At 45.2% G+C, this 23,814-nt stretch overlaps 1 protein-coding gene across 1 annotated transcript; it reads left to right on the top strand.

Moving 5' to 3' along the window:
• Window positions 1–22,112: 22,112 nt before the first annotated feature.
• LOC141020866 (uncharacterized) lies at window positions 22,113–23,246 on the top strand. The gene is made up of 2 exons (XM_073495821.1): window positions 22,113–22,695; window positions 22,942–23,246. Exons 1-2 carry the CDS (start codon window positions 22,113–22,115, stop codon window positions 23,244–23,246), a joined length of 888 nt encoding a protein of 295 aa, XP_073351922.1.
• The last annotated feature ends 568 nt before the right edge of the window (window positions 23,247–23,814 follow it).

The following is a 23,814-nucleotide window of genomic DNA, read 5'->3' as shown; positions in this document are numbered from 1 at the left end:
GGGCTTCATTAATTAAAGCCGGGCGATAGCCTTTTCTCAAAAAAAAAAAAAAAGCATTAGGAGTGCTCTTGTTTCAACATGGACAGACGTAATCCACCCTATTGATATTGATATTATTGCAGAACACGTACAGACCTGGCAAACGGAGATCACAAATAGTAAAGAGTTTGGCTGGTTACACACATGGACCAAAACATACAGCTGCAACATACATGCATGCAAACAGATGCAGTTAGAGCATTTACAACCGGACCTCTCAAACCCGCTTTATACGCCGTGGCGGGCCGCCCGGTCATGAGTTTTTGACCCAGACGGGCGTCTCAAACAGGCCTCAGACGCCTGGGCTGACCGGCACCCCTCATATCCAACCCAAATATGAGGCGGATATGGGGGCGCCCGAGCGTGCCGGGGCACGCCCGCCGACCACGATGCAAGTCGTAACGGTCCCACGTGCAGTGACCGAAGCTCCTCCCTCTCCCACCTGCAGCGACTGAAGCTCTTCCATCTCTCATCGGTGCAACCACATTTTAGTCCCACACCACGGCCGAGGCGGACGCCGCCCGGCTTAAATAGCTACGCTAGCGGATGGCGGCAAGCTTGGTTGTTGTTGTGTAGGTCTATCAATTCTGGCATGCGTGATCGAGATATATTTGACACTAGATTGCATTTCATTGACTGATGATTGTTCATCGAGTGTCAAGTTTGTCTCGATCATATACGTTGATACCTCTACTAAAATGACAGTCGATTTTTATATTGTTTTGATGCATGGACGTGATTCAAAAAACGACAAGCCGACACCATTGTTCCCATTGTGAAGGATATAGACCCTGACTATGAATCTTTTGTGTGATAAACATAGAATATTCATAGTAAGAGTCCATATCCTTAACAAAGGATGCAATGATATCAGAAGTTTATCCCTTCTGGATGACCCGGATATTTAAACTGGTTGACTAGCTCATCAGTCGGCGACGTGGGACTAATACGGGTGTGAAAATGTGAAGTATGAGCAATTTTCGGTGCCCAGCCGTCCCAAGATGGACAGGATGATCGAGATTTATGGCCCTGCGTGTACTAGATGTTTCGAAAACTAGCTAATTCCCCGCGCGTTGCTGCGGAACATTTGTACCAAAATACCAATTGAAGAGATGCACGTAGATCAAAACATTGTAAAAAATTGATAATTGGTCATAAAAAATTATATGGGTAATTCACAATATTTACTGTTTGCACCTAAATTCCTAACATGTTTATCCTAAAAATCACATTATCCAATTAAAAGTTGTCTGGGATTACCATCGATTAATATGTAATAATATGATTGTCCTAATAAATATTAGAAAGTTTGAACACAACACGATGAAAACCTGTCTAGCTTGCCTTTCTGAAAATTGAGGCAAATATGTGCAATGTGCTAAACAGGTTGGTTGAGATAATAGTGCGTATAAATTGAAAATTTCACCTACCTTTTTGAGTAGTTGTTATGAAAATACTGCATTATGCAAGCAAGTGGAAACCGTTACTCATCCTGCAGCCATATTTTCCATGTGTCATTATCCCCAACTATGGCAACAAATACAACTTTTTTGCCTTGGAGAATTTCTCCTTTTAGATTATCGAACAACAAAGATTAGTGAAAAGCTAAAATAAGAACTTAAGTGCAGCAACCGAATGTGCAGGAATCAAGAATAAAAAAGGATCCACTGACTTGAAGGATACACGGAGCATGGCAAAAGAAATCAATGGGAGGAAAGCACTAATGCAAAAGAGCACCTACGGGGCTTGAACATGCACACCTAGTAATTAACGTACCCACTACAATCTAACTACACACGTCCGACTGAAATCAAATTAATAGGTACGTTAAGAATAATCCAAAGTAATAGAGAAAATCACTATGACAATAGGAAGGATGAGTGGCAGAGGCTACAGGACAGTGGGCATCTTTGTCTACTGTACAATATCTTATGATGACAATTTCAATCAGAGCACAGAAATCCTTCAGCAAGTTTTCAACGTGAACTCGATCCTGGATCCTGAATCCTGATATGCTAGTACTTTGTTGCCGTTGTGTCACCGAGACAAACCTATGGCTGAACAGGGAAGACCATCCGTTGCGGCCACACCGTGTTGAATGATAAACGATGCACGTAGCAGTTTTTGTTAATCTCCATGCACGGCCTAGGCCTTGGCTGGCTGGCCGGCCTCTCCACCTACTCCTTCCCTCAGACCCAAAAGGAAGCCATCACATGATTCTTGTACAGATCCCACTGGATACTAGTGGAACCAACGTCCACTATTTCCTCAACGGCACCGTAGCTAGGTTCGACGGAACATAGAGAGGGGTGGAAGACCAAAGTGAAAGCAGCAGCACCGCTGCCATGTCAGCCATGCTAAAGGGGGTAGTCAGGGACCATACCAATTTCCACCGAAAAGACTACAACCTTGACAAAACATACAGATCCGCTTCCCATACAGATCCGCCGGAAGCGACGGGGAGCGGCGTCCATGCCACAACAGCATACCACACGCGGAGATCACCTCCTAGCCGCCGCGTCCTACTTAGGCAAGGTAAAAGATTGATCGTTCTTTATTTAGATTAGAAGAGAAAGATGGAAACGAAAGCAGGGCGTGGAAAAGACATTATACGGTTGGGCTTCCTTTGTTTTAGATCAGGGCTAGATATTTTTTAGATTAGGCTTAGATGAGACGATTGGGCTTCCCTTTTATTTAGAATAATTTGCTAGTGAGATGATTGGGCTTCGTTGTGCAGTATAAATAAGACTGGAATCCATTTCTTTTACATTTTTTGCATGGCAGTTATGACGGCCCAAAGGATGCATGTCTCACGTGCTGCATGTAGACCTATTGCTTGGTGGGGAATTGATGATGTGGCTAGATGACGATGTGGACACCTTACATGTTTAGAGAAATAAGATAGTGAGGATGAACTATTTAGGTATTATAGATAGGATACGTGGTTGTAAATTGTAAAATTTTACGCACGCCCGGTCACTGTCCGTGGATGCGTCCACTGGTGTTTGAGGGTTCAAATTTGCAACCTTCGCCTGTAGATACTCTTACTAGCTAATACCTATCGCATAAGAGTATGTACTAGTAGCTTAGAGGGTGAGGGAAGATGGTTAAGGACAGCATGCCCGGCCCTGGCTGGAAAAGCACAAGGTCATGTTCATGCGGAGACCACGGGTGGGGGCGTTGTGTTGGTAGCCCAGCAGCTCCCCGCCGCACACATGCAGCACCGGCACGCTCGTCGCCATGCGGAATAGGGCGGCCACCACAGCTACATTGAGGACCAACAGCAACACGACCGCCCACCGGGCCTGCTGTGTCGGTGCCGCCGCTCGCCGGGCCTGCTGCTGCACTCCTCATCTCCCTCGACTCGATCGGTTACTGTGTATGTATGTGGTAGTGCTATGGAATGAGGGAGTGTGGTTTTTTTTTTGCTTTTTTAGAGAAAGAGGATCACCCCGGCCTCTGCGTCTAAGCAATACATTCAGGCATTTTATTAATTGTTCAGAAATACAACAATAAGTCTGAAGCCACCGTCTGGCTGACAACTGTTGCTACTCCTATCCAGCTGATGAAGGGATGCTGATAGTGTAGGCCTAATACCACATACCTCGCAGCCAAGCTTATCATCTAAGACTTGAGGCCCCAACCAAGCCACATGCCGGGTATGGGGCACACACCGGTCCGGCGCGCTCTTAGGGGCCGCCGCCGCCAACTGCCACAACTCCATCTTCAGAGCCGTACTAGCGCATCATCTTTGCCCGTCTAACTATGGTCAACGCCACCATGGCACCCAACGGCACCACCACCGTGCACGTGGACTGCTGAGCACGTCGCGGACTGCTGAGCACGTCGCGGACTGCTGAGCACGTCGCGGTCGCCGCCGGTACACCTCAGCACCATGTCACCAAGTACCAACAGCCGACACAAATTGAAGTCTCTGAAGGATTTGTCGTGCGTGGCACCTGCCGACCAGGCATGACAAAGCGTAGCACCTGTGGGCCTAGCATGACTTGACATCTCCACTGAAGCTCCGTGCAAGACAAAGCCACTCCACCTCCTGCCTCTGACCACCAGCATTGCTCCACAAACGACGCTCCCAAGAGAGAAACGCCACCGTAGTGCCGCCATCGTCCAATCTGGAAGACCAAATCCTAGGGTTTCCCCCAGAGCAATATGAGTGGGTTGACATAAGACACACAACGATGCCTTCATGAAAGTAACGACGTAGAACGCCGCCATCACCCACCGTCGGCTCGGTTTTCACCCGAAACTATGTCCCCCCGTCTCGCAGACAGTACTGGATCACGGATCCGGAGATCCGAACACCCAGCCTCAGGCCGATCACCTCTGATGGAAGAGATGACCACCACCGCCGGTCGCATCGGTTAGAACAGAGCTGACCGGAAGTGCCGCCGATGAGACCACCAGGCCCTCCATGCCGCCGTCGTCGATCTGAAGGCGGTATGCACGACACCGCAGCCTAGCTGGTCGCCGCCACCGCTGGCCGCTGCCGCCCGAAAAGGCCGGCAGCCGCGCCCGCAGCCCACGCCGCCGTCCGTGGCTGGGCCGCCCGCCATGCCTTGCCGCCGCTGTCCGAGGACGGGCCGCCCGCCTGCCACCCGCCGCAGCCATCCGCCGCGCCGTATAACCCAGATCGACCACACACCGCCACACGCCTAGGGGTCCCGCCCCAACCTTGAGACACGTGAGAGAGGAGATCCACCACCGCCGCCGTCGGCCCACGGGCTTAGCCCGGCGGCGTCCCCCGGCGGCAGCGGCGGGAGAGGAGGAGGAAGTTCGCTGTGACGGCGGCGGCTAGGTTTCTTGGCTCCACCCGAGTCGCCGGGGAGGGCGACACGGGGGCTATCGTACCATCCATTCAGTCTGATGACTGAGTGTGGTCTGCCCGAGAGAAGAAGCATACGTGGTAATTTATACAGGTCGGCCGGATCGGAGGGAGAGCTAGCGGCATGCGTCATGTAAGGAAGGTGGCTCTTTTTACCTTTACTTTTACGTCACGTAGTAGATACCTCCCTACTGTTAGTCTTTTACCGAAACGGCAAAACATATGATAGACCAAGGCTAGATGCTGAGCTATGGACAATCATATATATATATACAGGAATATCCAAGTTATTCATCACCTAGCTGCTCCATGCATGGCTATGTCTCCTCGATCTGCACCAAAGCAAATAACTCGATACAGCTGCTAGTCCATTACCGTGCGTAAATCGGTTTAAACTTTGACACAACTTGGATTCGAATTGGTTGCACTAGTGTATTTTCAAATTGATTCAACTTGGATTCAACTAGTCCATTACCATGTTATTTTCTACCCAAATTCTTTAAAGTGCGCACACACCTTTTAGAGGAAACGAGGTGAGGGCATGCATGCCTAAATTTTTTGTCCGCTAGTGCATGTGACTACGGCATTAAATGCCTTCACACTGTCCCTTTACTTCGGGTTTTCAAAAATTCAAAAAGCCATATCTTTCAAACCGCACATCAGAATTCAAATCGATTTTCACCCTCCGAATCCTCGCGACGAGATCTTTGAAACTAGATCCCTCATGGGTATGTTTTGACGAAAAAATCGATGCCAACTTTGAGGCTATATGGTGCAACTTTAGTACTGCATTGTGCAACTTTAGTACTGCATGATGCAACTGTTTTTCAAAACCAAATTTAGAGCTACATGATCAAATTTCCAATGAGGTTACAACATAGCAACCATAACAACCGACTTTTCTGATGTGCAACTAGTCTACTGCCCCGGTCAACTACCTAGTTGTAGATGTGCAACTCTCCTCCCTACTTGTGGATGTCTACTGTTGGCACACTCTGCCCACCTCCCATATTAGGGATATGTGCAACTCAGTATGTTGTTCAAGCCAACTGTCTATTAGTCGATGTGCAACTATTTCCTCTCCCTGCTTGTGGATATGCAGTTTCGGTTGGCGAGGGCAACAAACGAAGTTGCACATAGTCTGCTAGGTAGTTGGCCAAGAAAACATGCGAAGTTGCACATCTCACAGGCAGGGATAGTTGGATGGTAAAAATTCCATATTCACGAGGATAGTGAAAAGCTGCATATAGACAGGGTGCTAAAGTTGTAAATGTCAAAATAGGGGTGGTTTGGACCGGTTGCTGGAAGAAAAAACTACACATCCATGGGGGTACGATCAAAAGTTGCACATCACTGTTAGACATTTGGTCGTGGCAGTATCCGAAGTTGCACATCCACTACTAGGAAGTTGGCGGATACAGCAAAAAGTGAAAGCACATCCACGGGCAAGGGGAAAGTTGCACATCAATTACTAGGCAGTTGGCCTGCGCAATAGACGAAATTGCACATCTCACGGAAGGGGTAGTTTGAGGGGGTGGAGGTGACATTAGTGAAAACTGCACGTCCACGGGATAGGCGAAAAGTTGCACATCCACGGTCAGCTAGTTGCACATCAACTACTAGGCAGTTGCACAAAACGAGGCACTAAATTGCACAAAAAAATTCGTCAAAACATACCCATGCCGGATCTAGTTTCAAAGATCTCGCCGCGAGGATTCGGAGGGTGAAAACGGATCTTAATTTTGATGCGCGGTTTGAAAGTTACGGCTGTTTAAAATTTGTAAATCGTGAATTAAATGATACAAAGCCATCTACGTCCATACACTAAAAGTAGGAACAGCCGGACGCATGTCTGTTGGATATTTTCTGTTTAACTAGCTGGTACCATAGGAATCTTTCCTAATCGGGATAAAGAGACAAATACTTTCCATTTAATAGCCGGCCGCTGTGAAGCGCTAGCGGGCCAACGGCTGCCCGCTAGACGCGTCCTATTTTCTATTATAAATATTTGTTCAGATGCATTCTGACTGTAAATGCTAAATAAGAAATACTCCCTTACTAAAGTAGTGATTTAAATGCTTTTATATTTCTTTACAGAGGGAGTACTTAATAAGAAGCATAAAAATTTTGTTCTAAGAAATGGCAAATAAAGAGCATTATTTTTTGTGAAAAATTCGGATAGTAATTTATTTTGTTTGCTATCCACACACTTCTAGAACAATATTTGGATGGTTGCTTGTGCATTTTGAAATTGATTCAATCAGGCATGCACGTGTTTAATTAGCTGCCACGTGCTTGAAGTTGCTGGAATAGCACAAGGTCATGTTCATGAGGAGGCCACGAGTGGTGGCGTCGTGGTTGTATCCCAGCATCTCCGCGCGGCACACATGCAGCACCGGCACGCTCGTCGCCATGCGGAAGAGGGCGGCCACCACAGCCGCCATGAGGACCAACAGGCAACAGCAACACGACCGCCCACCAGCACCACCTCCTGGCGTGTCGGTGCCGCCGCTTGCCGCTGCACTCCTCATCTCTGTCAACTCGATCGGTTACTTTGTATGTATATGGTAGACTATGGAGTGAATGGGTGTGTTCTGCAAGCGAGAAGCATGCATATGGGTTAATTTATATCGGCCGCCCGGATCGGAGGCAGAGCTAGCGGCCGGCGTCTAGTGCTTATGGTGGTTCACGGGGCCTCTGGTATCTTCTTCTTTGGCGTGCACGTCTGCTCTCTTTACCTTTGTTTAACGTCACCTAGTTAATGCCTGCCTACTGTTAGTCTTTTACCGTAATGGCAAAACATATATATATATATATATATATATATATATATATATATATATATATATATATATATAATGTTACTATTCATCACCCAGGGTGCAAAATAAATTATTCTTCATCCGAGGTAATTTTACAATCGCTTTATAAACAAATTACGTTTGTAATACAAATAGTTACATTCATATTGATTCACTACGTAAAATTTGGTATAAGAAAACAAAAAATAGGTTATAAGACCTGAAATATCACATTTTATGTATGTTTTACACCATGTTTTCTCGTTCGTAATTTTATGTAACATAATTTTTTTTACGGCGAGTATATATTTTCTTACATTCTCTTTTTAGTATGAAATAAGAAAAAAATTACGAAACCTAAAAATGCGGTGTAGTGATGTCAAAATAGAGAGGGATGAAGAATAACTATATATATAGCGCTTGCCACAGAACTAGTTATATATCTCTACTCCTAATGTCTCAATCCGTAGTCTCCGCTTACCGGTTAATTTTCGTCCCACCACAACTGGTTTATTTTCGTCCTCGTTACCAGCTCCAAATAACCAGAGATCCCGCCCTGGTTCCAGCTTCCACACGACGTTCCTTCACGGTGGACCCATCAAAAAACGCACGAAAAAAAATCTACGACATAAAACCTACGAAAAAAGACCAATGCTAAGGAATTGTTCGCACGTCCGAGCGATTCCTCCAGACTTTCGCCGCCGCCGCACGTACGAGGAATCGGTCACACTGGAATCGCACGAGGCATGCGCCGTCGTTCTCCGTCCATACGTCCACGCCGCTGATGTACACTTCGCCGCCGATACAGCCCTTCGCCGCCGCCGCCGCTGCCGATATATCCCTACGCCGCCGCCCGGATAGTTTTTAGATCTTGTTCAGTATCCGCCCCATCTGGAGTCCGACGGCTATCCCCAGATGCGGCGCTGTTCTCGTTGAGGATTCAGTACCCGCGGATCTTAAAGAAGCCGCCGCCTACCGGTTCCAGGCACCGCCTCCCATCGCGCCAGGATCGGACGCCGATCGCCGACAGGATCCGGCGCCGAAACTACATCCGGATCTGCGGAAATTTTACACCAGGTAATGTAGAAGTGCATGCTCTAGCCAATGCAACCAAAAGACCGATCTGTTGGAAGAGACTAGGCAGCACATTATATGTCAACACTCCCCCTCACGTGTGGCTCCCTTAGGCCTAAACGTGGACCGAAAATGGGCTGCAATTTAATTGCGCCAGCCGGGTCTTGAACTCAAGACCTCTTGGCTCCGATACCATGTAGAAGTGCATGCTCTAGCCAATACAACCAAAAGACCGATCTGTTGGAAGAGACTAGGCAGCACATTATATGTCAACAGGTAAACAACAGATGATCCAATACAAATATTTTACACAGATGATCGTTACTTATCATCAGCATGAAAGTCTAGCCTCAATACACAAAGTCTAGCCGCAGTTGGTAGTAAGCAGCAGGTACAAAATGATCCTAGTGATAGTAAGCTGTCACTAATTTCAGCATACAGTTCATGAACCTACAGGTGATATAAAATAAACATGACTAAACGGCCATATATACATATATCAAAGGTGATGTGATGCTGAATAACCAAATGCCCTTTACAATTATCCTGAAGGTGAGTAAATAGAAGGGTTACTGGTGGTTCTAATTATTCTATTGTTAGTAGCAACTCCTTTTGGAGATCATGGATGACTAACACGATGTTGCAATCAATTTGTAATTATAGAGGCCAAAAGTCCATTTTCTTAAACCAGAATTCCTTATGCTGGAGTTCAAACAAACCCCACAATAACATGGTCAATTTTGTTTTGGCTCTACTTATCACCTACAACTACAATTAAGCAAATGCATGACTTATGAAGCTGATAAGAAAACATGTTAACTTGAAACTAAAATTCCAACAAAAGAGTGAGAACATACCTTGTTATCATTGCTCTAAAGTCTGAACCTCCCCCTATTTGTTAGTGAAATGTTGGTATGCTTCGAAGATAATAATTTCTTATGCAACATGTGCTTTTACATCTGAAAGAGCTACAAAATACCTTGACTTACCTATGTGCACTTCCTAAATCAAGCGGGTAAAATTATTTCTATCGGTAATATAAAATACTGAACATAAGTTCAAATTGAATAATACAGTAGAATTGTCATTTCTGACCTTTCATCCATCACTGAATACAAAAGAAAGGGACAATGTCCACTAACCATGCAAATATGCTGACCATGGGATATTTAGGCTGGCGTATATGGAAAATCAAAGCTAAAAATGACTCGGTAAGTTAGGGATAAAAACAAATCTGTAGCAACTCGCGACCCCACAAACTCGTATTCGCAGTGAGCAAGTTAGTGAGGCCGCCGCGGTAGGCTAGCACCAAGGGACAAGGTCAACAACCGCCTTCCCATCCAAACTACTGATTCTGTTGGGGCTACTTTCATCCTAAGCCCATCAGTACCGCTAGAGTGTTGCCAAACTACGAATTGAAATTTTCATCCAAAGCATGAAAAAATGTTAATGTTCCTCTCCTCTCCCATCCCTTGTGTGAACATACCCAATTCGTGGTTGCCTCGCTACATTCAGCGTAGCTCACAACTGAACGGGCCTTGCGGGTTGAAGAAAATCCAAACCTAAACAGAAGCAACAAAATGAGGACAACTTATAAGAAAGGGAAAAGCAAGGAAGCACACACCTACATGCCCAAGCAGAATATAAGATGCAACTACACTATGATTTACTCATTAATTAGAGTTAAAAAAGCACACCAATCAGTTAAAAGAGGCATCATTCCCTGTTAAAGTCTTTGATGTAATTTAGATTCGACAATAATAATGCAAACCTTTACATTGAATTTATGGTATTGAGACAAAATAATATGCACTAAGAACTGTAAATTATATCCATCTATATTGAATAATTAGCATGCCAAAAGCAAAATCAATGGACTATACGAAAGCCTCGAGTAACATCCTCCACGGCCGGACCTTAAAACATGATTACTACACCAACAAACATAAGCATCAAACAGTAAGCTATTTAGTAATAGGATTTTCATACTATACCGGTGTTAGAGATGGGAGAGAAGTAGAGCTCCAGGAGGCATCCGTTGTGGAGAAACCATTAGGGTGTTGCCTCATGAACATGATAAGCAGGATAGTATATGATCATCAAAGAAAACATTGTAAGCATTGCCTTTCCCTGATGAAAATGAAGAAGCTGCTGTTATGAGACTGTCGAGCAAATGAGTAGGTACATGTACTGTCACTGATTTCTGCATACAGTTCATGACCCTACAGATTTGCTCGTCAGGCCATATATCAAAAGTGGGGTGTTGCTTAATAGGTATTATGGCTGAACCATCTACTTGCCTAGTGTATGGACTATACATGATCGTAAGCAGGATAGTCTATGAACATCAAGGATTATAAGCATTGCCTTTCCCTGATGAAAATGAAGAAGCTGCTGTTATGAGACTGTCGAGCAAATGAGTAGATGTGCTAACTAGCATAAAAGAAAAGTGTGCTCATACATTAACTTGCCTGAAGGTCTCTCCTGACTTGCATATAGGAATGTAATAAACATCAAACAGCCTATCCTGGAACAGTAATATGTGCGCCCCCTTATGGCAATATCTCAAGAATACATTTAACATGCAATAGACAAAGAGTTGGTTGTCACCATTAGCTGAGGTTAAATATAATGAGGTTATACATAAAGAGAGCAGTTCGTAGGCACATGAGTAGATGTGCTAACTAGCATAAAGGAAAAGTGTGCTCATGCAGTTCATTTTGAGGGCAAATGAATGTAGAACCAATCCAGTTTGAGACACAAACAATTTCAATATGTTTATCACAATTTCAATATAAACCAATCCAGTTTGAGACACAAACAATTTCAATTTTGAGGGCAAATGAATGTAGAACTAATAACATGAAGCTCCCGGTATTATCAATATGTTGTTATCAATATGTATGAAGCATCATGTCACGGAACTGCCATTCCATAGGTGCGTATGGGGAATTCAAAAAACATGGCAGGTGAACATCAACCAGAAGAGGACGTAACTACAGGTATCATTCACTCTATCCGAAATTACTACACCTACAAATGCGAGACGTGCATTTCTGGTAGTGGAAAGTTATATACATAATGTGTTGCAGGCCTTACGACTCCGTCAAATGTTGAAGATTACAATGCAAGCATCATACCCGTAGCTTAAAATGTTGACGATAGTTACACGACGGTTCCAAGTAATAGACTGTGTGAAAATTGCTGAGAATGTTGCCTGCATACTTTCTCACCTATGCTCATTATTAATCCATGCTCATTGGTCTTGTATTCATCCTGATTACTACTCTTCAGATCATGATGCTTCATTGTCGGCTCCGAGTAATCTAACACTGGATTATGGCACATTTGTAGCACAAGATTCATGTGGTACCGACTCATCCTCATTTCATATGACATGCCGCATTTATAATTATGGGTGTTCACCTTCCTGTACAATATACCACATTTTTTGTTTATTCGTAAGTTGTAGATTGTGAGACTTTATACGACCGGTCGCGGTCGTCTTATAAGAATAAGAATGATGGTACGACCAATCTACAAGATAATTCTCAAGGTATAAGTATGCTTTTCCACCATCCAAACCGACGTATTCGGTAGCGGATCGGTCATGTTTATTCCATTTCCAGAGTTGAGCTTTATGGGTTTCTTGTTTTTTAATTTTAACATAATGCAGATGACACACCTTCCGAGCAGCATGCAACAGGAGCTGTATTTAATGAACCCAGTATTAACTTCACCCAAACAAGGGAGCAATTCAACGCACAGAGGCGTGCAGCTTATCGGAAGAAAAAAGAGGTGGATACGGTAACGTTACAGCAGGTGGATCAGCCTTCCCTTTCTAGCTCTGGTAAGTTCTTTGTGGTGATTTTGCTGACTATTTATCTGAAATGGTATAAGTACGCTAAGTATTTGTTATAGTAACCTGACTATTTATTACTCCATAATGTGCAAAGTTCCCAGTGCTAGTTACCTAGATGTAGTACCAATGTGATCTAAGTGATTTGTAATCATAACCTGTATATATCTGGCCTGACTAAACATAAGCAGAATAAGCAAAACATGAAAAGAGAAACCTATTCTTCAACCAGACTTGTAAAATCCCATGTTCACAATAGTTTTTCGCACTAAATCTAATACATCTGGTTAATCTGGTAGACCATAGGGAACTTATGAACGCGCACAGGCGGGCATCTTATCGCACTAACAAGACAGATGGTTCGAAAAAGCAACAACACAATGGGTAGATTGTTCACCGCCGTACTTTCAGATTGTTCACCACCGTACATATGATCCCAGGTACATTTTAGGTGCTTTGCAATGTTGTAACGTTATATTTGCGTATGACTTTGCCGTACAATTTCAGGTTATGTTTAACTTTTCTTTGTTTTATGTATTTATGCTGGATTGCAATAGGAGCTGTCTCAGATGACCCCAAACAAACCATGGGACAACTGGTGGCACAATGCCACGATACCGGGTCAGTACAGAATCTGGGCCATGGAAACGAACCCACCCGAGATGACCATCCGATGCAAATTGATCTGAGTCCCCTTATTATATGAAGTAAGATTGTTTTTTGTTTCATCCTAACATGCATGGCTCAACCAGATAAATAAGTACTGACCACTTTTGATGACACAGATAACCCAGCTAGCTCGGGCTATACATCATTATCGCATAATAAGGCAACATATCCTCGTATAGCTACGGTCACATATGGTGCCATTCATGCGAAAGATATACAAGGTAATCTGATTGTACCTTTTCCACGATCGTTTGATGTCAAATTATGTTTTTGCCGCTGGCTATTGAGAGAATGACATGCAAGAGACCATTAGATGACTTGAATGACACCAAAGAAAATACACGAAGTACAGAAGAAGAATGCAAAAGAGACCATAGAAACGCCCTGAGGAGAGCTTCTTATCAGCGCAAAAAAATCAGAATCTCCAAGATGAAAAACTGCGGGCCCTTAATTTGTTAGGTAAACTTTCAATGTTTTGGCCATTATAGTCAGATATTTCAATATGTTCTGACAACTCTGTTTAACCAGACAACCCAGCTAGCTCCAACTGCACATCATTCTTGCATATTGATTCAATATTGCCTGCTACAACTACGGTCACATCTGGTCTGGTTAGTGACAATGGTATACAAGGTAATCATAAAGTGTGTACTCAATCATCAATTGATGTCAAGTTATGTTTTATTCACTAGATTTTTTGAATGTCCTGAATGACACGAGATGTTGACTTGAATCACATCCCGGAAACAAAGCAACAAACGGACGAAGAACGCAAGAGAGATCATAGAAACGCCCTGAGAAGAGCTTCTTATCGGAGGAAAAAGGATCGGCTTATCGAAAATGAAAATCTTCGTCCACTTTCGACATCAGGTATAATAATACCTTTAGTTTCACCTAGATGTTCTAAGATTTTTTAGGTCATAGCAAAATATTCTTTTAGCGCCCATCATGCTCAAACCATAGAGTTTATTGCTTCATGTTATTGCACGTGGTTTTTCGATATGTAGCACAATAAAGTTGTAATATTCTTTACTCACTACCTTCATACGTATTAAAATCAGATTGTTCTAAATATGCTTTCATAACGTTGTTCAACCAGCCAACCCTAATAGCTCCAGCTATACAGAGTTCTTGCATGATGATGCAACAATTTCCCCTTCAACATTAGATGCGTCTGGTGTCACTCATGACAATGGCCTAGCTAGGAGGCAACGAGATTTAGAACGGAATCGTAATTTAACAAACGAGCAAAGGGAGCAGAAAAACACACATAGCCGATCATGTTATCAGAAGAAAAAGGATGAAGTAACTGAAGATGTGAGAGAAAAGCTGAATGCAAAGATACGAGAGAAGCGCATGCAGCGCCGCAAAAGCATGTCGGTGATTGAGAAGGGGGAGTCCAGTGCTCAAAGGAAGGCCAATGATGTAGAACGAAAAACACCCCGTGCAATGAATCCATCGCAATGCCACATCCAGACCTACCAAACTCAACCTCTGAATGTCCCGCTTTCACCAGCCGCACATCACCCGTCTCTCGGGCCGCCGAAGATGATTCATCTGATGGCGACCCTCCGACAAACATGCCGAATTACACTGTCGGTACTGTCGTGGAATTATCACGTCAGATGTCCTAGTGTGAGGACTTAGTCGTGGAGCCATCGCAACGAGATTAGCTTAAAGGGGTTAAACCGGATAAAGGACATGGGGAATTTATACTGGTTCGGCCCCTTGCGGTGAGGGTAAAAGCCTACGATCCAGTTGTGGTGGAATTGATGGGGTCTTGATGATCAGGGACCGAAACCGCTTTACCTGGCTCTCGAGTTGTTGTTTCTTGTCCTTGAACCGCCGCCAGGTCGTCCCTTTATATACACAGGTTGACGCCCGGCGGTTTACAGAATCCCGGCCGGCTCATACACGTGTCCGGCTCGGTTTCTACCTTTTCCTATCTTACAACACAAGTTACATAGTATATGGCGGTTTATGTCTTCGGTCCCTAATCCGCCTTTGGGCCCTGAGCCTCTAAGTATCTTGAGTAAAGCGCCACATTCCTTGTCTTCATGGGCTTCAATATGGATGACTCGTTACAGGTATAACCCGGCCCCACTAGGGTGGTTTGTACTTAGTAGTTACATCCCCAACATTAGGCCCCAGATTGATTTGAACCTGTTCATGTAAATCTTCCACACTTAAGAAAATTCCTTCTTGAACACCTTCGTGTGAACCTTGTAATCCGCCATGACGTCATCTTCTGAGATTGTAATAAACCGCCATGACGTCACCTGCTTATTAAAAACCGTACATACCTCCCTTTTATTAATGAGCCTCCGGAAATCGAGGCGACAGCTCTGTCACTTATCCATTCTTTGGGCTCCTCGATTCTCGCGCCTGTCTCTTATCCCTTCGCTTTATAAATAGGCCCGGGGTCATTTTCACTTTTCCCCCTTCGTGCCTCTTCACCTCGTCATCTTCCTTGCGCCGCCCCAGCGCCTCGAGCTCAACCGCCGCCGTCAAACCTCGTCTTCGACCTTACCTCCGGCCGCTGCATCACCCTGAACGTACCAGAAAAACGCGGCACCTCTCCGCTGCTTCCTCAGCCTCAGTAAGTCTTCTTTCTTTCCACCCCAGATCTACTACTAGGGTTTCAGTGTTCAAAGCTGTTCTTCGGTGTTCTTCGGTGTTCGTCAGTTTTCATTACTGCACAATAACTCCTGATTCCAACCTTGATTTTTACCCCGTATAACAATATCCGTAGTCCTTCTTTCGATTAATGCATCTCATCTAAGTAGAAGATCTCATCTGTATCTTTAACTGTTCCGCTGTCACAACTTAGGGTTTTATAACTTTCTCCCTTTTTGAACTGCGGTAGATCCAAAATTATAGTGTCAATTTGTAAAACCTGTTTGTGCAACACTTAGCAGCATTTTCAGATATGTTCCTTCCACACCAATGTAGGCGGTTTAACCTTAAGAAGATTATAACCCGCCAGGTAGCATTAGCCCTCTCTTAAACCGCCAATTAGGCATTTCTATAGCCCTGCCAATGTCTGAATCCGGTTTAATATGTATATATGCCTCAACGTCTTCTCCCTATGACCTTGCGTCGCTTTATACTTGTTAGCCATGAATCTTAAACCGGCATTGATCTTTCTCCAGCTTTTTGTTGAAATGGCCAAACAATTTTATGCTTGCAACTGGGTCCCTTCCCGGGTTATGGAAGAACAGCTGGCCGGGTATGTTGCAACCGGCGCTTTAGCGAGTAAAGAGACCATCCACTGGCGGGTCCCCGGTCCAGAAAATCCTCCTGAGCCCAAGGATGGAGAGGTGATTGTTTTTGCTGATCATATGAGTCGAGGGTTTAGCCCTCCCGGATCAAAATTCTTCCGTGACGTGCTTGCTAGCTTCCAAATCCGCCCTCAAGATACTGGACCGAACTCCGTGTCCAATATTTGCAATTTTCAAGTATTTTGTGAGGCTTATCTGCAAGAAGAACCTACTGTTGAGCTATTCCGGGACTTCTTTTACTTAAACCGCCGTACTGAATTTACGGACGGGCCCAAAACTGAACTTGGCGGTGTTTCAATTCAGAAGAGGAAATATGTCAATTTCCCTCACGCCAAGCATCATAGCCACCCTAAAGATTGGAATCAGACTTGGTTTTACTGCCGAAACACAGCCCCAGACTACGAAAATCCTCTGCCGGGTTATCATGCTCACCGGCTTACCAATAAGCATCCAGTTCCCCAACGACTTACTGCAAAGGAACGAGCCAAGTACGCACCACAGCTTGCAAAGCTTCGAGCTTTTATGGCAAACGGTTTAACTGGCATCGACTTTGTCTGCTGCTGGGTCTCTTGGACTATCTTGCCCTTAAGCCGTCGCCCCGGTTTAATGTGCGAGTACACATGAGATCTCAAAGATCCTCAACGGCATATTGATATTCAGCTAACTGACGAGGAAATTACTGAATCAGTCAAAAAGATGCTGGATGAACCGCTATCTGAGTGCAGCAAGACAGGGCTCAGTCCTTTCTGTGTTTCCAATAAACCGCCAGCTGTAAGAATTGCTCCATTCTTTGTCTTAATCCATCCCCTCTTAAATATTTCTTTATAACTTGTTGTCCATCTATGCAGCGTGATGATCCGTTCTGGAAGAGGAAAGTACAGGATAAACCGGCGAAGCCGCAGGATAAACCGGTGAAAGCGCCTCGCATCAAGACCACAGTTACAAAGAAACCCGCGAAGAAGAAAACCGCCGAGTCCCCTGGCCTGCCCAATGAGGAAGAACTTGATGATCTGGAATCAGAGGTAGAACTTGACTCTCTTGGTTCTTTTTTCATACACCTCATTGACAATGATCATTATCAGGATGACGCGGAAGCTAGCCGCGCTGGTGATGTAGAGGTAACTATTCTTTCTTGCGACTCAGATCGTGTGCCAACACCAAAAACCCGTCAAGCAGTCTGGAAAGTAAAATTTTCACACCCTCTTGCTTATTCGGATCCGCACTTTCTTTAGAAGACACAGCAGCATGAAGCTCGCCCTACAACTCGGCATAGCGGCCAAGTGGTGACCTCCTCCGGTTTACCGAACTCTCCGGTTCGTAAACGCCGCCAAGAGGTCTCTTGTACTTCTGATACATCTTATCCCAGGGCGGCTTATTTCCGATATCCTCTTAATCCGTCTAACTCGAATTACCAGGGGACCTCCCATTCATCTTCTGGCGAATCAACATCAACAAAGCTTCCCACCCTTAAAACGGTTTCTGGGTGAGCAAATTTTGCTAATCCGTCATTCCTTTACATTTCTGATCCTTGCACTACTCTGATGCATACTTATTATTTTGCAGGGCCAAAGCCAGAACCAACAAGAAAGCCAAAGTGACAAAACCGGCTGAAGACCCCAATTTAGATGAAACGGAACAAGCTCCTGAACCGTCTCATCCAGATGCTGATAACATTCCTGATGGCCCGTCATTGCCGGATCAAACAACTGAAGCTGAGAACATGGATATTGATCCATCGGCTCATGCTGATGATCCGCCAAGCCCGGCTAAAGGTGCTGATGATGATGTTGTCGTTACTGGCACTGGTTTCACCTCCCCTGGCAATCCTGTCGCTTTATCAAAGCATACTGCCAAGGAAGAATTTTCTGCTATGGATAAGGGCAAGTGGAAAACAGATTTATCAAGCTATGCCCACCTCAACGCCCAAGACATTCATTCTGGATTTTTGAACCGCATGTACACAAGCCGCGACTACGAAGCCGGTTTAGTGGGCCTGATGAAGGAACGGTATGAGGTAAATATCACTCACTTTTGCATAAGCTGTCTTTTCTTTATGACCGGTTTAGACTATCACTTGCCGTAGCCCCCAAGGGCCGGTTCATAATATTGATGTGAACCGGGACTTGTAGTAGAACAATATTTAATCTTGCTTGCGTAGCCCCAGGGACCGGTTTATACCTTTAGGATGAACCGGTACATCTCTGTCATGCAGCTTCCAAAATTCTTGATAATCATCAATGTAATCCGTCTGAATAGGAAAAAATCCATAACCTGAACTTGAGCAAATATGCATTAGCCCCCAAGTGCCAAGTGGATAACTTGTTATGTGCTTGGGACTTTGAAAATGACAGTTGATAAAAAGCAATATGCATTAGCCCCCAAGTGCCAAGTGTATAACTTGTTATGTGCTTGGGACTTCAAATATGTACTATCAGCTCAGTAAATGTCTCTTGCAGGCTGATCTGAACAAAAAGGAATCTCAAATCGCCGGCTTTCAAGAAAATATCAAGTCCCAGCAGGCAGAAACTTCCAAGGCTAAAGAAGAGCTGACCGGCGCTTAAACAGCCATGGAACAACTGAAGGACGGCTTTAAAGGCAAACGGGCAGAATGGGAGGCTGAAAAAACAACTCTACTAAAGCGGGTGGAGGACGCTGAAGCAACCCTTAATCCGGCACCAGAAGAATTGACTGGCTTGAAATGGAAAATCAATGCTATGACCTCTGCTGTTTTCAGTAAATACCCTCTTCATAAGCCGTAAATAAGCAACATCCATGAAACTGCCGGTTTACCATTGTTTTGACTATTGCAGGTAGCCGCGTTACTCATCTTGGCTTAGACATGCACAAAAAACTGAAGGCTGCCTATACATTAATAGAGCAATTATATACCGGCGTTCAACGGGTCATCTGCACAGCTTCACATAATAAACCGCCCCCAACTTTAATCAAGGAAACATTGGAAAAATTATGCATGATGCCTGCCCAGCTTGAGGAATTGAAGAAATTAGCTGCTAGGGCCGGTGCTCTGACTGCATTGACTTGGGCCAAGGCCTGGATATCCGACCTTGATCTGGAAGATATTGGAAATGGCTATCCAGGCCAAAAAGAGGACACGTCAGATTTTGATAATGGCGACCTCAGGGCCATAACGAGGGAAATGGGTCCACTGGCCAGCAAACTGGCAGAAGACACTGACTTGTCATTTTACCACACGATTTATGATGCCAACAACAAACGGGTTAACGCACCGACTTATGATGTGCAAAATCTTATCCCGCCAATCCATAAGCATACTTAATCCCCTGATGTTGAACCGTCGACCCTTATAAGCGATGAAGCTGTCTTCCGCGCCTTAACTGGGATTGACTGGGCAACCATTGACTTCCAGCCACTGGGTGGAGAGGAGGAGGGTGAACCGGCGCAGGATGATCCACAGCCTTCAAGTCAGCCTGGTGAAGAATCATGATCCGGCGGCCGGTTTAGCTTCCGCACACTGCAATCTGTGTGATAAACAATTATCCTTTTGGGGCATCAAAACGCCTTGTAATAGGCTAGCTTAAACACTTGGTCTGCTATGGCATCGTGCATATTCACTTTGCACAATACTTTTAATCCGTCATGATTATGCTATGTCTTCTTATGATCCTTAGCAGCTTTTATGCAATCCTTTTTCTGCACATAACAAACTTAAATTGTCCTGGCTGTTTACCGCCGTACGGGTCATAACACCCAATATAAAGCCAGGGTTTGTAACCAAGGCTGTATTTTCAAGAATAATTAAATATGAAATACATCATACCCGTGACATTGCATCACATCGTTGATTTACCAACTTTATTGTAGTAAGGGTGATAACCCAGAGCTTGAGTGCTGATAACTCCCACCATGCTTTGCTGCTTTATAATGAAGTCATGCCGGGTATACTCAAAGAGAACCCGTACTCGCAGCAATTTAGGAGTTTGGGTGCACACAAGGACAACCTTGATGATTATAAGATAGACCTAAACAGTGATCAGAGGCTTGACCAAAGAAGATATAATAGACCGTTGTCATCTGAGGTCGCTGCTATTTGGGTTGAGGGCAATGACCTAGCAAAAAGGTTTGACCGGAGGATAACACTTTGTGGCAACAAGAACGAAAGGCACAGTATACGTGTAACCTCTGGAGCATATGACCCGTTGTCTTATCCCCTATTCTATTCAAGGGGGGAGCTAGGTTGGCATTCGAGGCTACCTAAACGTAATGTTCCATGGGAGGTTGTACAACATCGTCGACTGGGCCATGACGATGAGGATGATGCAGGTATGCCATTTGCGTCCCATTTTGTTACAAATCATTTTTTATTTTTCAAAAGTATCCTCATATTCGTGGTACTCAACCATGTGCAGAGGGGAGTAGCAGGTTATGCGTCTCCGTGAGAGACTATTACTGTTACATGCTGCAAATACGGCCTGCGATCTTCAATCCCATACTATGTGGAGCATGCCTGCTCCAGCAATGGGGGGTCGACATGTACATCAAGATTGAGAGTTGTCGATTGAGGTGGTACAGGAGGAACAAGATGCAGATTCGTGCCGATTTGTATAAAGGAGTTGTTGATGCGATCACATCGGGGAAGACGTGAGCAAACGCTGTTGGTGTAAGAATAGTGCTCCCTAGAACATACCCTGGTGGGGACCGCAACATGAAGAAGAGGCATATGGATGCCATGGCAATTGTCCATACATACGAAAAGCCTGACATCTTCTTGACCATGACTTGCAACCCTAAATGGGAAGAGATAACGAATGAGTTGCTTCCTGGTCAGACCTGATATTGTGGCTCACGTGTTCTACGACAACCTAGAGGCTATGAAAGACATGTTGTTCAAGAAGCAGATCCTGGGTGTTGTTGTTGCTTATGTATATGTAGTCGAGTTCCAAAAGAGGGGCCACCCCCACGCACATTTTTTGTTGATCATGGATTCAACATATAAGCTTGTCGTCCCAGAGCAGTATGACCGACTCATTTCCGCAGAGCTCCCAGACAAGCAGAAGTATCCGGAATTGTATGCATTGGTGGTAAAACATATGATGCACGGACCATGCGGTGCTCTCAACCCGAAGAATGTTTGCATGCAAGATAATGAATGCAAGTGCAGATACCCGCGACCATTCAATGAGAACACAGCCCAAGGCAAGGACTCATACCTAGTTTATCGGCGTAGAGACGATGGAAGACGTGCTAAGGTCCGAGGGAAAATGTTGGACAATCGGTGGGTTGTGCCTTATAACCCTTCCCTACTGCGGATGTGCAATTTCCACATGAACGTTGAGGTGTGCTCTAGCATAAAGGCCGTCAAATACCTTTACAAGTACATTTACAAGGGCCATGATAAGACTTCTTTCAGCATCGACCAGCCCGATGCCGATGGTAACATTGATGAGATCAAGAGATATGTTGACGCAAGGTGGGCCACCCCTCCGGAGGCTATGTGGAGGATATTTGGCTTCCCACTGTGCGCCAATTACCCGCCTGTCTTGTAGTTGGCTCTTCATCTCCCGAATATGCACAAGGTTGCATTCAATGCGCAGGCTGACTTCAAGAATGTTGTCGCCTCCGAAAATGCTTCAAAATCCATGTTAACGGAGTATTTCAAGGCTAACCAAAAACACCCTTGGGCTAGGCATATATTGTACAAGGATTTTCCCGGAAGCTTCACGTGGGAGAAGAGAAAGAAGTTTTGGAAGCCGCGGGTGGAGCGTTTTCAAATAGGTTGTATCGTGTCTGCCAATCCTGCCGAGGGGGAGCGATACTACCTGCGTGTGTTGCTAAACCATGTTATGGGCAAAACATCATTCGAGGACTTGGCCACCGTGGACGGCATGATATGTGGGAGCTTTAGAGAGGCTGCTGAAAGGTTGGGACACATCGAGGCAGACAACACGCTCGACGACTGTCTTACGGAGGCGGAACAGTGGGGGATGCCATGTTCTCTTAGGAGGCTCTTCGCAACCATCTTGGTGCACTGCGAGCCAGGCGACGTGCGCGGTTTATGGGATAGGCACCACGAGCCTATGTCTGATGACTACCGTCGAACACGCACGTCCCCGAATGACGTGGAGCAAATTGTGTTGCTTGACATTAGGGGTATGTTCCAGTCCATGGGTAAAGAACATTGTTGATTTCGATCTTCCAAGCATCGATGATGCGTTTGACCCAACTGAGGGCGAGGCCAGAGAGGTCATCGAGGAATCAACCATTGAGTTTGACGTAGATGACACTAAATTGGCATCTTCCCTGAACATGGAGCAGAGGGCCGCATACGACGAGATACTAGCGGCTGTTGATTACGGTGATGGGGTGTATTCTTTGTTGATGGCCCTGGAGGTACAGGGAAGACCTTCCTCTACAGGGCGATGCTTGCCAAGGTGAGGAGCGAGGGCAAGATTGCTATCGCTACCGCAATGTCGGGCGTCGCCGCTTCTATCATGCCTGGCAGCAGGACTGCCCACTCGAGGTTCAAGATCCCATTGAGCTGCGATGATGGAGCCTCGTGCAGTTTTACCAAGCAGAGTGGGACCACCAAGCTGCTAAGGATGGCGTCATTGATACTATGGTGCGAGGCCAGCATGACTAAGCGACAAGCGGTCGAAGTATTGGACAATAGCATGCGCGACATCATGGGAATACGCGACTGACCCTTTGGAGGAAAGGCTGTTGTTTTTGGCGGGGACTTTAGGAAGGTGCTTCCGGTTGTCAGAAGGGGGTCGCGGGGCCAGATAATTACACTGCTGTGAGCTAAAGTGTCTCACTAAATATCCAACTAATTAAGCCAAGATATTAGATAACGTAATAAATTAATAATCAAGAAACTAGAAGATATCTACATTGCTCCAACGGAAGACTGTGTACGCCTACTTCGTCGTCGTTGTTGCCTGTTGTTTACCAAGATAACCTCGAGACAACATTCATCTAACAAAAGCCCGTCGAGTGTGGCAACGGCATCGGCCCGACATGCATGCATCGTCGCCATTGTTACAAGGCCGATGCCCTGTGAGGTCTTGGTTTTCTTGTAGTAGATCACCTCGGCACTAGACACCCTCCCGTGCTTGCTAAACTAGTGTAGGAGCTGAGAACTCTTGGCGCTGATGGGTAGGTTGCGCACCAACACCCTAAAACAAGGACCATAATATCTCTGGATGTGGATCATGCTATTGCTCCTCGTAGTAGCTGGACCATGGGGGATTGGAGTAATTGCAAGCTGGG

The sequence above is a fragment of the Aegilops tauschii genome, chromosome 3 (genome assembly GCF_002575655.3).
Source record: "Aegilops tauschii subsp. strangulata cultivar AL8/78 chromosome 3, Aet v6.0, whole genome shotgun sequence".
NCBI lineage: Eukaryota > Viridiplantae > Streptophyta > Magnoliopsida > Poales > Poaceae > Aegilops > Aegilops tauschii.
This window is presented reverse-complemented; position numbering and strand designations above follow the sequence as displayed.

What these genes read in the sequence shown, in the direction of transcription:
- LOC141020866 (XM_073495821.1), top strand. Translation starts at nt 22,113, where the DNA reads ATGCACAAGGTTGCATTCAATGCGCAGGCTGACTTCAAGAATGTTGTC. An exon ending in TGTGTTGCTTGACATTAGGG is followed by an intron (nt 22,696 to 22,941) that starts GTATGTTCCAGT and finishes CTGGAGGTACAG; the next exon opens with GGAAGACCTTCCTCTACAGG.